This window comes from Myotis daubentonii, chromosome 6 (genome assembly GCF_963259705.1).
Source record: "Myotis daubentonii chromosome 6, mMyoDau2.1, whole genome shotgun sequence".
In the NCBI taxonomy this organism is placed as follows: domain Eukaryota; kingdom Metazoa; phylum Chordata; class Mammalia; order Chiroptera; family Vespertilionidae; genus Myotis; species Myotis daubentonii.
The window spans coordinates 40,459,082-40,476,940 of NC_081845.1; the positions used below are offsets into that span (position 1 = coordinate 40,459,082).

Sequence of the window (17,859 nt, forward strand, 5' to 3'; positions counted from 1 at the left end):
TGCTGAAGCAACTAGAACTTGCTAAACAGAGTATCAGAGAAGTAGGAGTAGACGTATAAGTATGAGGTAGTTACCCTTGAGTACTGGGCAGAGACCTGAGCTACACATGCATAGGTGATACTCCTCTAGGCCTAGTACAGTGTATGTTAAGGGATTAAGAGTGAGACAAGTCCCATGCTGTTGTATCCCAGCTCATCCACAGTAGAGAGAGATGTAGTTAACATACGGAGCATTTATTTGAGGCACCAGAAAGGGCATGTTGTAGGAATAAGGAGCATACTTCAGGGTAGTGTTGGCAAATTATGGCTCGTGTGCTAAATCTGGCCCAGTGGCTATTTTGTATGGCCTATGATCTAAGGATGGTTTTTATTAAAAAAAGAAAAAAAAGAGAAGGAACCAAGATGGCAGCATAGGTAAATGCCTGTACTTGCTGCCTCTCACAATCACATCAAAATTACAACTAAAACATAGAACAGCTATCATCCAGAACTGTGGGAAAGCTGGCTGAGTGGAAGTACTACAACTAGAGAAGTAAAGAAGAGAGTGCATTGAGACTGATAGGAAGTAGGAGACTGGTAGAACGGGCTGGTCTGGCACTCGGGCGTGCCACCCTTTTAATTGGGAGGGAGATCGCCTCTGCGGAGGCCGCCTGGAGGAGCAAGGAGTCCTAGCCCCACACCAGACCCGCAGCCCAGGGTTCCAGAGCTGGGGAAAGAAGTCCCTACAGGCAGTAAAAACTACGGAGTGTAAAAACTAGTGCGGATTGGGGCTGAGTGACACAGAGGCTGCTGGAAACCCAGCTGCTCCCCTTAAAAGGCTGGTACCGCAAACTGAATTTAAAAGCTCCAGCTTGCATTGAGCTCCAGTGCCGGTTGAGGCTCTGGGGGACCCAGACACATATGAGGAGAAACTGGACTGTCTGGCATCGGGACAGGAACATGGGGGCGGCTTTCTTCCGGATGGAGGTGCTCGCAGCGGTCATTGTTCTCATGCTGGGACCTCCCTGGTGCAGGGCTGACTGGCAGCCATTTTTGTCAGCCCTGCACTGGGGATTCTGAGACCTTGCCCTACCCAATTTACAACCCACCCAAGCTGTGCGTAGCGGCTTTTGCATATCAATGGCCTGTTCTTTCTCAGCCTAAAACCTGTCAAACAAGCTGCAGTTGGGTCAGGGAGCCCCAGAGCTATCAATAAAAGGCCCAAGGCCACCACCAACATTAGCCTGCCTTGCTTCACAGCTGGGCCTCATCTGGGCACTTCCAAATCCGACACAAAGAGGAAGAATCTGCAGATCTCTCTGTAGCTCCTGCTGAGTGGCCCCAGGTAGTGGCTGACTTTGCACCTCCCTGTGTACCCAGTGTACCCAGTGGTCAGTGTGAGATCATACCAGATTACAGCTCTTCACTTCCATAAGTGACACTCTCAAGGGGCAGACTCAGTGAGCACCAAAGCCCCACTGAAGCAAGTCCTGCCCCATAAGGGTATCTCCTGCACAGCACCTCTTCCACTGTAGTCGCAGCTGGTCCCCACAGCCAATTGTCCTGGAGGTCAATTCCTCTCAGCGACACCAACAGCAATCAAGGCTCAATTACAACAAGACTGTGCACACAGCGCACAAAGGGGTGCACCAAGAAGAGTGTCCACCTCAGGTGATTGGGGAGGCTGAACCATTGGGCCCTATAGGACACCTACTACACAAGGCCACTCTATCAACTCAAGGAGACTTAGCAGCTACCCAGTACATAGAAACAAACACAGGGAAACAGCCAAAATGCAGAGACAAACATGTCACAAGTGAAAAAAATGGAAGAAATCATACTATTGGATATAGAGTTCAAAACCATAGTTATAAGGTTACTCAAGAATCTTCTAGAAATCTCTGAGGAACTTAGTGAAACCTTCAGGGATCTTGGTGAGAATGCCACAAAAATGGAAAAGGACCAGTCAGAAATTAAGCATACACTGACTGATAATATAGAGGGATTCAACAGTAGACTAGAGGATCCCAAGAATTAAGTCAATGATTTGAAATACGAGGAAGTAAAAAATAACCAGAAGAGCGAAAAGAAAAAAGAACCCAAATATATGAAGATAGTGTAAGGAGCCTCTGGGACAACTTCAAGCGTACCAGCATCTGAATTATGGGCGTGCCAGGAGAAGAGAGAGAACAAGATAATGAAAGCCTATTTGGAGAAATAATGACAGAAAACTTCCCCTACCCAGTCAGAAATAGACTTACAAGTCCAGGAAGCACAGAGAACCCCAAACAAGAAGAATCCAAAGAGGACCACACCAAGACACATCATAATTAAAATGCCAAGGGCTAAAGACAAAGAGAGAATCTTAAAAGCAGCAAGAGAAAAACAGTTAGTTACCTACAAGGGAGTACCCATACGACTGTCAGCTGATTTCTTAATAGAAGCTATGCAGGCCAGAAGGGAGTAGCAAGAAATATTCAAAGTGATGAATAGCAAGAACCTACAACCAAGATTACTCTGTGCAGCAAAGCTATCAGTTAGAATTGAAGGACAGATAAAGAGCTTCAAATACAAGAAAAAGCTAAAGGAGTTCATCACCACCAAACCACTATTGTGTGAAATGCTGAAGGGTATTCTTTAAGAAGAGGAAGAAGAAAAAAAAGGTAAAGATAAAAATTATGAACAACAAAGTGACAACAGATACATATCTATCAACAAGTGAATCTAAAAATCAAATGAATAAAATATCTGATGAACAGAATAAACTGGTGAATGGAATAGAATCAGGGGCATGGAAATGGAGCAGTCTGGTGATTCTCAGAGGGAAGGGGGTGTGGTGGAGTGCGGGAAGAGATTAGACAAAGATCTTATATGCATGTATGCAGTACCAATGGACACAGACAATAGTGTGGTAAGGGCCTGGGGTGGGGTGGGAACCGGTTGGAGAGAAGCTATCGGGGGGAGGGGAGGGACATCTGTAATAATCTCAACAATAAAGATTTAAAGAAAAATAATACTTTGTGACACATGAGAATTTCATAGATATAAAAGCCTGATATGCAAACTCCCTTGGGAGTTTGACCGGGAGTTCAATCGCTCGCTATGATGTGTGCTGACCACCAGGGGGCAGCGCAGAACAAATGAAGGCCCCAGCTGGCAGCGGGGAAGGGAGGCCCCAGCTGGCAGCCACTAGGGACCCTACCTGTGCATGGATTTCGTGCACTGGGCTTCTACTATGATATATAAAATATAAATTCTAGTGACCATAAATAAAAGTTGTATTGAAATTCAGCCATCCATGCAAATTCTTTTAGAAGTTACTTTTGGGCTATAATTACAGAGTTTAACACTTGGTTTAGACATTGTATGGCTCACAAATCTAATACATTTACCATTGGCAAACAGAAAAAGTTTGCCAGCTCTATTATAGAATAAAGATTGCTCAAGATCTGCCCTAATAGCCTAAATTAAGCCTTTTTAGGATCACAGAGAGGCACCAGGTAGAAGAAAGCTCAACAAGAAAGATAGTATAATTAGTAAAAGATAGTATAATATAATGCTGTATTCACAATATCCAGCATACAATCAACTATGACTAGAATGCAAATAAGCCGGAAAACTTGAACCATATCAGGGGGAAGAAATGCTGCTAATAGAAACTGGCCCTGAGATAACGCACATTTGTAACTATCAAAAATGAATTAAAGCAACTATTAAAAACTGAGTGACTTAAAATAAGATCACAAAATTGTAGAACTGAAAAGAACAGCATCTGAAATGCAAAATTCACTGGATGGGCTTAACAGTGAATTGGAGATGCCACAAGAAAGGTCTTGTGAAATTATCTAACGTGAAGAGCTGAGAGAAGAAAATGGGGGTGGGGGAGGGACAGAGCCCCAATGACCTAGGTCAGTGGTTGGCAAACCGCAGCTCGCGAGCCACATGCGGCTCTTTGGCCCTGCGGCATGGGCCACGAAGTTTCAATCGCACTGTACATGTGCGCCCCACGTGGTATTTTGTGGAAGAGCCACACTCAAGGGGCCAGTTTGCCGACCACTGACCTAGGTTAATATCAAGCAGTCTAACATAAATGTAATTGGACTCCTAGAAGGAGGGGAAAGGGAATGAGCTAGAAAAAATATTTTTAAGAAACAATGATTAGACTTACATTTCTTAGTTCAAAGATACAGTAACCAAAACTGGGATAGACATAGATTAAGAATACAGGTGAGGTCTGGATATAAGCACATTTTTGGGCAGTTAATTTTTTGTATGGGTGTCAAGACAGTTTGGTGGGGGGAAGAAAAGTTTTTCAACAGATGGTGCTGGGCCAACTGGATATCCACATGCAAAAGAATGAAAGCGCTAAAGTTAAAAAAAATAGGAATAAGTTTTTTGATCTTTGATTAGGCAGTGATTTCTTATGTAACACTTAAAGGGCAAAGCAATCAAACAAAAAATAGGTATATTGGATTTCATCAAAACGAAAAATTTTTATGCCTCAAAGGAAGTGAAATACAACCCGCAAAATAGAAAATATTTGCAAACTCACATATCTAATAACTGTCCAGTATCCCAGAACACAAAAAGTCATTGAATTCAATAATAAAAAAGTAAATACCCAATTAAAAATAGGTAAAGGATTTATATAGACATTTCTCCACAGAAGATACATAAAACGGCTAGTAAAAGATGTTCAGCATAATTAGTCATTAGGGAAACGCAAAGAAAGATTCTAGTTGCCCTGGCCAGTGTGGTTCAGTTGGTTGGGCGGTGTCCTGAACACTGAAAGGTTGTTGGTTCGATTCATAGTCAGGGCACATGCCCAGGTTGTGGGCTTGATCCCCAGTAGGGGGCATTTGCAGGAGGCAGCCGATCAATGCTTTGCTCTTACATAGATGTTTTTCTCTCATCCTCTCTTCCCCTATCTCTAAAAAAAAGTAAGTTAAAAAATATTTTTAAAAAGACTCCACTAAGTTACCTTTTCATGCCCATTAAGTAGCTATAATTTAAAAATTGGACAGTTGTTGTGGACTAATTGGTACTCTCATATGTTATGTTACTATTGGGAAAGTAAAATGATGCATCAATTCTGTAGAACAGTCTGGCAGTTCTGCAAATGGTTAAACATAGACTTGTGGTATGACACACTAATTACACTAATAGTTATGTACCCAAGGGAATTGAAAACATGTCTACCCCAAAACTGGTACATTATGTTTGTAGCAACATTAGTCATAGTACCCAAAAAGTGGAAGCATCCCAAATGCTTAGCAACTGTAAAAACTGTGTTCATATAACAGAATGTAATTTGTTCATGAAAAGGAGTGAGGTACTGATATATACTATAGCATAGATGAACCTTGAAACATCATACTTAAGAGAAAGAAAGCAGACACAAAGGCTGCATATTATATGATTTATATATGAAATGTTCAGAATATGTAAATCTATAGAGAAAGTATATTAGTGGTTTTCAAGGGCTGGAGAGAGGGCAGAATGGGGAGTGGCTGCTTACAGATGTAATGTTTCTGGAGTGATGAAAATGAGTGATGAAAATATGTGGTTAGATAGTGATGGTTGCACAACCTTGTAAGTATACTGAAAACACTGAATTGCACTCCTTAAAATGGTGAATTTTAAGTGAATTGTATATGAATTATATCTCAATTATAGAATAACGGTTACTAATTTTCCATATTTGGGAGAAAAAAAAAATCAATGTGTATCACCGAAGCTCAGCAAATCCCAAGCAAATAAATATATAGAACACTACACCTGGGCACATCATAATTAAACTGCTGAAAGCCAGTTTCAAATGGAAAGTTAAAAGCAGACACACAAAGATGGCACATGACATAAGAGAACAGTAAGGTGAATGATGGCTGGCTTTGCATCAAACAGTGGAGATCAAAAGACAATGAAACGACATCTTAAAGGACTGAACAAACTACAGACAGGAATGAAGAGCTCTGGCAATCCTATCTAATAATAGACAAACATGATAATTAACCGTACCTCCGACATGCTTCCCATTCGCTAATCAGGGCGATATGCAAATTAACTGCCAACCAAGATGGCGGCCAGCAGCCAGGCAGCTGAAGCGAACAGGAGGCATGCTTGCTCCAGTGATGGAGGAAGCCAAGGTTCCCCGCCTGCTGCTGCCGGCCTCTGAGCTGCAGTCTAAGAAACAATGTTGCAATTATAGAAGCTAAACAAACCCCAGAAACCTGCTTTCAGCCAGCCGGGCCTCAGAGCTGGAGCTGCAACAGTGTTTCAATTATAGAAGCCAAACAAACCCAGATACCTGCTTTCAGCAGCAGAGGTCTCAGAGCTGGAGCCGAGCCTCAGAGCTGAAGCCGGCTCTCAGTTCCAGTGACAGCCATAGAAGGTAAATAAATCCCAGAAGAAAAAAGAAAAAAGGAAACAAGGAGAGGTTGGGAGCTTCAGTCACCCGCCAGCCTGAAAACGGCCCTCAGCCCCTCACCCAGACTGGCCAGGCACCCCAGTGGGGAGGGACCCCCACCCTGAAGGCGGTGTGACCAGCTGCAAACAGCCATCATCCCCTCATCCAGGCTGTCCAGACACCCAAGCGGGACCCCCACCCTGATCCGGGACACCCTTCAGGGAAAACCAGCCGGCCCCCACCCGTGCACCTGGCCTCTATCCTATATAGTAAAAGGGTAATATGCAAACTGACCCTAACAGCAGAATGACTGGGAATGACTGGTCACTATGACACACACTGACCACCAGGGGGCAGATGCTCAATGCAGGAGCTGCCCTCTGGTGGTCAGGGCGCTCTCAAATGGGAGGAGCTCTGCTCAGCCACAAGCCAGGCTGATGGCTGCCAGTACAGCGGTGGTGGTACTGCCTCCTCAGCAGCGCTAAGGATGTCCGACTGCAGTTTAGGCCTGCTCCCCTCTGGCAAGTAGACATCCCCCGAGGGCTGCTGGGCTGCCAGAGGGATGTCTGATTGCCATCTTAGGCCCAATCCCCCGGGGAGCAGGCCTAAGCCAGCAGGTGGTCATCCCCTGAGGGGTCCCAGACTGCGAGAGGGCACAGTCCGGGCTGAGGGTCCCCCCACCCCCCCATAGTGCACAAATTTTTGTGCACTGGGCCTCTAGTCTAATCTAATAATAGACAAACATGGTAACTGACCATACCTTCGCTATGCTTCCCATAGGCTAATCAGGGCAATATGCAAATTAACTGCCAACTAAGATGGCGGTTAACCGCCAACAAAAATGGCGGCTAATTTGCATACTGCAGGCAGGGTAGGACAGCGCCAGGCCCCCGTGTGCGACCGGGGTGTGGGCAGGGGCTGGGGCGAAGGCAAGCGGTGCCGATCGCCTCGCCCAAGCCCTCTCCCGCCCACCGGAGACAGGGATCCCACTCCCGTGTGCAGCCCGGGGGCAGGCAGGGGCTGGAGCGAAGGCAAGACGCGGGGCCCACTGAGAGAGAGAGAGAGAGAGAGAGAGAGATTGATTGATTTAGAGAGTGAGGCGGAATTTGGCATCCTGCATCCCTCTCTGATCGACCACTGTGATTCCAAGCCAGCGAGGGCTGCCTTCTGGCCGCAGCTCCAGGTCCCTCACTCCCACCCCAGGCCCGAGAGCACAGTGCTGGGCAGGGGCACCCAGGGGTTTGGGAATGCAGCGCGAGGGGGCAGCACGATGTGGGGGGTTGGGGGGCTGTGTTTACACTGCCAAGTTCCCCACTTCTGCCCTGGCCCGCGCATCCCTCCTCCTTCCCCTTATAGGCCCAGCTCCTGCCTACATGCTTGCTGGGCAGGCCCAACTGCACCAAGGAGTGAGCCATGGCAATTGGGATGGCCACTTCCTGGGATGGGACGGCCGGACCACGGCGATTCATGAGGGCGATGAGGCCCATGGGTCATGCGCAGCTCTCGGGCATCAGGGGTGGCCGGCCAAGCCGAGTCTGGCTTCAGTGGGGCCAGTGGGAGCCCAAGGCCACCCAAACCCCTACAGGTCCTGGGCGGACGGTGACTCAGTGGAGAGCGGTGTCTCCATGCATGGTGCCCAGGGGCAGCTGTGAGCTGCTGCAACCCCGCCCCACGCTTCAGGGATGGGGAGAAGGCTCGCAGCCACCAGCACTCTAGGCTGCACTGCCTGTGCCTCAGCTTGCCAGGTTGGCAGGGTCCAGAGCAGGTGAGCTGCTCCCTTCCCCCAGTGGTAGAACAGGGAGGAGAGTGCTGGGTGCAAGGAGAGGACCTCAGCTGGGATCCTTCTAGTGTGGGCAAGGGGCCCAGCCTGGGCCTGGTGGGGAGCTTAGGAAGTCTGGTTAAGCAGGCGCTGGTTCATACCAACTCTTACTCTGCCATCTTCCTCCAGCTCTTCAAGCTAGCCCCCCTGCCCCACCTGTCCGGGGGAACCTGCTCTGGGTGACCTCCCTGAGCTCAGACTCTGGACCTAGAGACCTCAAGGAAGCATGCCCGGCTGGGCCTGGGCAGGGGCTGGTGCAGAACTACCAGAGCAGAGTTGCTTCAGTGTCTCGGTGAAGTTTGACCCAAGGAGGAAACCTGAGAGGGGAAAGGCCGGGAGGCATGAATTGCCAGCACTTTAGCCACTTGAAAACAGCTCCACTTCGGAATGTGAGGCGGTTGTATGTTCAGCTGAGAAGTGAGGGGGCTGAACTCCACTGTCGCTGGGCTCCTGTCAGTCCGAGGCCCAAGCGTCCACCACAACAAGAAAAGAACAGAGCAAGGGGCCCGGAGGAAGGGAGAACAGTTGAAGAAAACTGTGTCTAGACTTTCCCCAGCCCTCTCCCTCTTTCTGCTGCCTACAAGAGCCCCAGGCCCGGCCACAGTTCTGTCTCCACCTTTTAGTCCCCTATTCTCCAACCACAGAGGAAAGAAATAAGGAAGGAGTCTGTGCTGCCTTCAGAAAGTATCTATATACCTGATCGGCCAGTTGCCTTCCACAGAGGGAGGCCAAACTGCGGCTTAGGCCCACTCCCCACAGGGACATCAGTAGGACATCCTGTGAGGGCTCCCAAACTGTTAGAGGGGGCAGGTTGAGCTGAGGGATGCCCCCAAGTGCACAAATTTTTGTGCACCGGGTCTCTAGTGGTAAATAAATGGTAAATATAAAAGATTATTTCTTTTAACTTTAAAAGAGAAATGACTGTTTCAAGCAGTGCTTCTCAACCTGTGGGTCGCGACCATTGGAAAACACATATAGCATATCAGATATTTACATTACGATTCATAACAGTAGCAAAATTACAGTTATGAAGTAGCAACAAAAATAATTTTATGGTTGGGGGTCACCACAACATGAGGAACTAACTGTATTAAAGGGTCGCGGCATTAGGACGGTTGAGAACCACTGAAGCAAGAATAATACAGTTTTAATGAAGGTTAATGTGCTGTGATTCACCTAAAGCAGTGCTTAGAGGGAATTTAAGACTTTTTTCTATTTGTAGGGAAACACACTACCGATAGCTGGAATGAAAAATGGGATATCACTACAGATCCTATAGCTATTTAAAGGATAGTAGGAAATATTATGAACAACTTTATGACAGCAAATTTGACAAATGGACAAATTCAATGAAAATACAACTTACCAAACTGACACAAGAAGTAGCAAATATGAATAGCCCCTTAATGTATAAAGAACAAATTTCTCACAGTGAAATTTCTTGCCTAGTCTCATTAGTGAATTCTGATATTTAAGGAATAAATAATATCAATCTTTACATATGGTTTAGAAAATAAAAGGGAGGGGAATGTTTCCCAACTTGCTTTGCAGGCCAGAATAATTCTGATACTAAAACCTGTTAAAGATATTAAAAGACAAAATAACTGCTGACCAGTATCCCTAATGAACATACTGGTAGGTGCAAACACTCTCATAAAAATACTAGCAAATCGTGTACAGCAACATTTGAAAAGGATAATGCACCATGACCATGTTGATATCATCCCAGGAATGATCAGGGTGATTCAACTTTTCAAATATCAATTAATCAATGTAATTCAGCACATTAACGGAAAAAAAGAAAAATTATATGATCAGATTAAATAGATGCAGAAAAAACTTCTGAGAAAATTCAGTTCCCATTTGTTATCAAAACGCTTTAGGAAGCTTTTGAATAGAAGGGAATTTTCTCAATTTGACACAGTAAATATGAAAAGCCTACAGCTGAAAATCGTAGTAAATGGTGCTTCAATGAATGTTTTCACTCTAAGATCAGGAAATAGGCAAAATTGTTCCCATCACTTCGACACAGGCAGTTTTGGTTTTGTTCTTCTAAAAAGGACTGTGCCATTAAAAATCAAAGGATTTATGGGGACAATGTCTTAGGGCCACAAAACTCAAAAACTTCTTTAGTGGCAAATGAAAAAGATAGGAACCTAATAAGAGCACAGTTTTATAAACGTTAAATAATTAAGAAATACTTAAATGCTGTAAAAAATATGGCACTTTATTGAAAAAGACTAGACATTTGCTTGTAGGAATGAATATTGTAAGGGTTTGCTGCTTGTCAGTTGTAAAAGAAAGGTTATCTGAAATTAGACAAAATTGTAACATTGGCTGTGAATAGCTCATAATGTGGATTGAGGTAGCAGGTCTGTTTCTGAGATATGTCTGTTTTGTGTATTCTTTTGTAGCTTGGTATAGCGGGGTGCAATTTTCTGTGCTCCCTAGTATTTCTTGTAGACAATATTTATAAAGATAAACATGAAATTCACATTGCTCTAATTGTCCCTTAATATATCTTTCACTTAAACAGACAATTCATATATATGTATATGTGAACATATAATATGCATAATAATATATATATGTTCATATGGGAATAACCAATGAGCACAGGAAAAGGTGCTCAACATTTTTAGTCCTCAGGGAAATTTATATTAAAATCACAATGATATGGTTGCACACTCTAGTGTAACTAAAATTAAAAATATCGACAGTACCAATTTTCAGGATATGAGTAACCCTCATACATTGTTGGTGAGAGTGTAAATTGTACTATCTCCTTGGAGAACAGTTTGACAGTTTTTAAATAAAATTAAACATAAACTTCCTCTATGACCCAACATGTTTTCAAGATATATACCAAGAAAAATGAAAATATGTGCACAAAAGACTTGAACACTAATGTTATAGCAGTTATCTTAATAGCCAAAATCTGGATACAATCTTAATGTCTAACAGATTGGGATTAACAGATTGTTGAACATTCAGTGGTATGCTACTCAGCAACAAAAAGAACTAACTACTGATACATGCAGTAACAGATGAATTTCAAGTGTTAGGTTACGTGGAAGATGCTAGATTACACAATACTACATAGTCTATGATTCTGTTTATATGCAGTTATATAATAGGCAAAATTACTCTCTGATGATAAAAATATGACCAGTGATTAGCTGGGATAGAAATGAGGGAACTGATTGCAAAGGATACTAAGGAACTTTTGAGGGGTTATAGTAATATTCTGTACCTTGTTTGGGCTGACAGTTATGCAGTGTCAAAAATTCATCTTAACTGTCCACTTAAAATTTCTGCATTTCACTGTCTGTAAATCATATCAATAAATTTGACTTATTTTTTAAAGTTTATTGAGAGAAGACAGAGAGGTGAGAACAGTCATGGTCTCTGTCTTGTGGTGCTTTAAGAGTAGGGTGACAGAATATAAATATTATAGAATCAACTAGAAGGAATTTGTGAAAACTTAACCTAGACTTGGGGAATAAGAGAAACTTCCTGCTGAAGCCGGTTTGGCTCAGTGGATAGAGCGTCGGCCTGCGGACTGAAGGGTCCCAGGTTCGATTCCGGTCAAGGGCATGTACCTGGGTTGCAGGCACATCTCCAGTGGGAGATGTGCAGGAGGCAGCTGGTCGATGTTTCTCTTTCATCGATGTTTCTGACTCTCTGTCTCTCTCCCTTCCTCTCTGTGAAAAATCAATTTTATATATATATATATATTTTTTTTTTTTTAAAGAGAAACTTCCTGTAGAACATGATGTCTAAACTGAACTTGAAGGTTGAGGAGGACTGGGGTGGGAAGTCGTGGGGGGGAGGGCAAGCGTGTAAATGGTAGAGAGATAGGCAAGGACAAAGAGTTACAGGTGGAGGAAATAGATTGTGTTAATGCACAGAAATGAGAGTATGACTGAAAGAATGTTTGAGCAGATGACATATTGAAGATTATTGGAGTAGAGAATGTGTGTGGTGGGGGAGTGGGGAAAGAGAATAGTATATGTGAAATGGGAGTAAGAGATTTTCCTGGAGATGTTGGTTAGCAGAGATGTAAGTCATTCAGAAAACGGAAGGCTTTAGAAGTAGTTTGATTTTATCCTAAAAGTAGCAGATCAGCTGAGTGATTTGTATTATAGAAAGATCACTGTGAATCCAAATGTAAAGTATAAATGAAAGGGTGTAAGACTGCATGGGAACCAGTTGGGAGGTTTTCAGAATGGTTCGTTTTTAGTTTGTGCTAGAAAGTGGCACTGGGAATGTTGAAAGTGGGTGGCTTCAGATCTTCTTAGGATGTAGACTCAACAGAACTTGAGTGGATGTAGGAGTTTTTTTACTTAGGAGCTTTCCATGACTTAAGTTATTGAATGTTTTCTATTAATACAGTAATACAATGAGGCTACGACTAAATGCTATTTTCACCATTATTATTGGACTCTTTATTGAAGGACTTATAGAACAGAGTCTTTTCCTATAAAATAACATTCGAATATAATCATTAAGTATTTAGGTGTTATGGAGGAAGTGGTGTTGCATAGTGGTTAAGAGCTGGGACTCTGAGGCAGACTGATATTAGCTCTACCACTTGCAAGCTGTAGGACTATCTACTCCCTGAGCTTTAATTTTAAAAAAATCTGTGTAATAGCAATGACAGTAGTGTTTAAAGGGTTATTATAAAGTTTAAATTATAATTATATAAAAAGTCTTAGCACAATGTTGCATAATATTCAGTTAGTGTTAGGTATTGCTGTTATCTTTTTTTTTCCAGTGAAGAGTGCATTAGTCATCTCATTTGCATAACTGTTTATCTGACCTGTGATCATTGCCTCTACCTGAAAGATTCACTGAAGGTATAGGATATAAATTTGGCTATTTGACCTTAAACATTACATTTTAACAGCTTTCTTAAACTCTAATTGGCCTGTAGCAAACTATGCATATTAAAAGTGTATACTTTGATAAGTTTATACCACACTTTATGTATTCATTTACCTTTTGACATTTAGGTTGTTTCCTGTTTTGTTATGTTTCTTTTTTAATCATACAAATAAAGCTGCTGTGCACATTAATGTACAAGCCTTAGGTAAATACCTCGTTGTAGAGTAACTGGATCAGATGATAGGTATATGTTTACTTAACAAAAACTATCAAACTGTTTTCCAAAGTAGTTGTACCATTTTACATTCCCACCAACAGTGTGTGAGAGTTCCATTCCACACTCTTGCCAACCATAGGTACGGTCAGTCAGAAAGCTACCTTTAAAATTAGTACTATTTCATATTTTTGTTTCATGTTGTTATAAACATGTACGGTTTATTTGGAAGAAGTATAAAATATACCTGTACTAAATCTTTAGTTGTTCTGAAGTCTCTTCATTAAGGTAAGAAAGAGATGGTTTACTAAAAATATTGGAAAATCGGGGAGATACAATTCTTTAAGAAGCTAATTTTATACTGTTTTATATGTGTATCTATATATTTTTTTCCCTTTGATAGGGTTTTCCAGAAAAGGACCTTTTGCACTGTCCATCTAAGGACACAATTGAAGCTCATTTTATGTCTTGTGTGAAAGAAGCTGATGCATTAAAGCACAAAAGCCAAGTAATCAATGAAATGCAGAAAAAAGATCACAAGCAGCTCTGGATGGGATTACATAATGGTAAATATAGCAATGCTTAATTTCAGAACGCCCTTTTAATGTATGGAGTAATTTTAATCTGCGAGTAATTGGTACATTTTAGGATTGATGGTACAAGTTTAGATTCCAGACTCTAAGCACAAAATTTTGCAAAGAAGCTATCTTTGGTTATCCCTTAAATGGTACCCTCCCAATATCTCTCTATTCCTGGATTCCCTAGCATTGGACTGATTGCTTTGCCCATAGCATATCACAGTGGAAACTTCCTGTGTTTAGCTTCTGGGAAAAGTACCTTACTCCTAATCATGATCCTTTGGGATTGCAATTGCATACTGTTTGCATACCAAATCACCTCCATTTGGGCAGGGCATTTGGGCAACCTTTGTTTTCTCTGAACAATAAGACTTGCTTTGTGCTTAGATACTCTCTCCTGGGACTTAGAAAATACACTCAAGGAAAAAACTGAGGGAAATCTGCAATTTACCTCTGTATTCTTCATGTTTAGAGATGATACTTCCTTAATCTTTTCTGCACTGATTGCCCTCCAGTGCCTTCAGACAGTTGTATGTACGGAATCTGTCGGTTGCAAACAATGAAAATACATCCTGCATATCAGATATTTACATTACGATTCATAACAGTAGCAAAATTACAGTTATGAAGTAGCAACGAAAATAATTTTACAGTTGGGGATCACCACAACATGAGGAACTGTATTAAAGGGTCACGGCATTAGGAAGATTGAGAACCAATGCTTTGCACAAATCCAATATGCATGAGTTTTAGTTAACATGTTTTAGTTAAATAATATCATTCCAAGTTGCCAAGATAGTAATCATAAAAGAAAAAATATTTTTTGTAATTTTGTATGGTGACTGATGGTAACTATTGTGGTGATCATTTTGCAGCATATACAAATATTGAATCACTAGAGTCCCGGTGCACGAATTCATGCACAGTAGGGTCTGGCTGTCCGCCTCCAATTTGGGTGGGGAGGGCCGGTTGGGGGCAGGGCTGGCCAGGGGGAGTTATTAGTGTCAAAGATCTTTGCAGGATGTATACATGTTTGCTATTGGCTTTCGGATGAGTTGAAGCTTCAAAGGCACCTTAGTGTCAGGGACACTTACAGCTTCTGTTTCTAAGCTTCTCCCTAGACAGGTAATAAGGTTTAGTTCCCTGCTGAAAAACCCTCTGAAGAGAGGCCATGGTGTGACGTGGCTGTCCTCTTTGGTAGTAAGCAGTGGAGAGAGAACGCAGGAAGATGGTGGCTGTTCTGGGCACTTCTCCTGGACACCTGACTGACAGTCCAGACCGTGAGCAGTTTTCCTCCTGATCACTCCTCATTCAGATTCCTGATCTATGAAGGCTGGAGAGCGTTTACTTACTTAGAATCAGTGAAGGTCACACTTCAGTGATTGGGGTAGGGGGGCTCTTTGGGGGTGGAGCCAACAGGGGCAGGGGTTGTGTGTGGTTGGCTGGCTGGCCCCACCCCTGATTGGGCCGGTTGGCCGCCGCAGTGCACGTCATACCCACCGGTCGTTCTGGTCATTCCACCCTTTGGTCATTTGGCTTTTATATATATAGATTGTGTTGTACACCTGAAACTAATATAATGTATGTTAATTATACTTCAACTTAAAAAAAAATTCCAGTTTCCCAAGAATATGGTTCAAATTTCATTTGCCATGCTATTTAATAATTACATAAAGTGCAAGCTTGATTGCCAGCTTTTCAGTTGTGAATCATTATGCAGCAATACATATGCATTGTGATCAGTGGTCAATCACTTTCTTTCCGTGTCTGTCAGTGAATTGTCATTATGCATCTGTTATTTTCATCCACAGACAGCAAAACATGTAGTTATGTTACCTCCTGGTCTCCAGTCCACAGAACATTTTATAACACTGGATAATCAAAAGAGAGAGTTGGCTAAGAAAGATGAAAATGAAGTAAAGAAAGAAAAAGTAATAAATCTGGAAGCTAAATTTGAATAGAATGTAATGGAATTATAGAAGACATAGCTGTCTGTGAGAGTGTGAACACTACCACCATTTGAGAGAGTTTAGATAATAATCACAGGAAATTAATGAAGGTGAACTTTTCCACATACATGTGGGAAGTGTTGTGATGAAAAGAATAAAGTTATCCCAGAGGAAGTGATGCTGGCAAAAAAACACATTAAAGGGACAGATATTTCATGACATTGAAAACAAAAATGGTAGTATGTTAGAAATTGATTCAAACTTGCAGAGGAGTATGACAATTCACAGTTTATGAAATACTAAAGGCCCAGTGCATGAAATTTGTGCACTGGTAGGGTCCCTAGTGGCTGCCAGCTGCTGGCTGCCAGCTGGGTACTCCCTTCCCCTGGCCGCCTGCTGCCGCAGCTACCACCAGCTGGGGCCTCCCTCCCTTCCTTTGGCTGGCCCTGCCCCCTGGTGGAACTCCTGGTCGAGGGGACAATTTGCATATTACACTTTTATTATATAGGATTCTTGCTGGTAAGTTACATGTCCAGGAAGCAAGCACTATTCAAACATACTTAAGCTTTTTTTTTTTTTTAACAAAGAAATAAAACACTAATTCTCCATGTTCCTAATGTTTTAAATTACTGTGTACTAAATAAATATAGTATTAGTCTTATTTACATTTTTATTTTTCTGTACATTTATAACCAGAGTTTTTAATGTTTTTGACAATTTTGTAAAGATCACTGAACAATTGTGATTTTCTCCTTAATTGTTAAGATCACTTTGCATGTTTACATCTTGCATGGTCACTTTTCCAGTCCCATACTGCTATGCAAAGCAAGGAATGCCAATAATCTGTCCATCTTTCAGAATTGTTTTTGGACATGGAGTTAGTCCAATATAAGCTGCTCTTTTATAGGCAGCTATTAGAATAAAAGAGAAGACCCTCCCCCTCCCCCCCGAAAAAAAACACCCTATAATTAAAAAAAAATGTAGCCCTAGCTGGTTTGGCTCACTGTATAGAGCGTCGGCCTGGGGACTGAAGGGACCCAGGTTCGATTCTAGTCAAGGGCATGTACCTTGGTTGCAGGCTCATCCCTAGTAAGGGGTGTGCAGGAGGCAGCTGATTGATGCTTCTCTCTCATTGACGTTTCTAACTCTCTATCCCTCTCCCTTCCTCTCTGTAAAAAAATCAATAAATATATTTTAAAAAAATAAATAAATGTATATATATGCATTACCCATGGACACAGCCAATGGTGTGGTGAAGTAGGGGAGGGGCAGGGATGGAGGCAGGCTAGAAGGGGTCAGTGGTGGAGGGAGGGAACATCTGTAATACTTTAAACAATAAAGATAAAAGAAAACAAAAAGCAAAAAATTTAAAAAAAAGTGATCCAGTTTTACCTTCTGGATTATATTGTCACCATGTCAAAGAGGTGTTCATAGTTATTTAAGTATTAAACTTTCATTATGCAAGATACAGAGTATTATCTAACTTCAGTATACAAAAGGCACATATTTTATGACTCTGTACTATAAAATAAATTTTCTCATTTCTTTTAAGTGTCTTAGATTTAACCTGAGGTACATGGAGTTGCTCATGTTTGTACCTCTGATAATTTAGCAACTATATTATTGCAGAGGTAGGCACCAGGCCTTTCACCTCATTTATATTACAGAATACACAAATTTTTATTAAATGATTAAGAGTTTACAATCTCTTAAAGTATACTTTTCCCTTTTCCTTGCTGGTTATTTGAAGATGAAGTGACATTGTAGGAGACTTGTGAATCAGAAGGTTGCCTAAATAGAAGACAGGAATTGTCCGACGAGAAAAGGGGTCTGAAAATAATTTGGCTTCAGAATTGAAGTAAATAATTTAAATGGACATTTAAGTAGATGTTCTTTTTTAAAAAATATATTTTATTATACTCTGGTTTCTCTTCAGATCGCATTAATCTTTCGCCTTTTAAAATATATTTTATTGATTTTTTACAGAGAGGAAGGGAGAGGGATAGAGAGTTAGAATCATCGATGAGA

General features: G+C 42.0%; 1 protein-coding gene across 5 annotated transcripts in view; it reads left to right on the plus strand.

The window, feature by feature from the left end:
• ATG5 (autophagy related 5) overlaps window positions 1-17,859 on the plus strand; it is a 187,276-nt gene that overhangs the window by 32,782 nt on the left and 136,635 nt on the right. For all 5 annotated transcript variants that reach the window (XM_059700820.1, XM_059700821.1, XM_059700818.1 and 2 more), the window contains one exon: window positions 13,708-13,870. In XM_059700820.1, coding sequence (XP_059556803.1) covers window positions 13,708-13,870 — 163 coding nt within the window. The remainder of the gene's footprint in view (window positions 1-13,707; window positions 13,871-17,859) is intronic.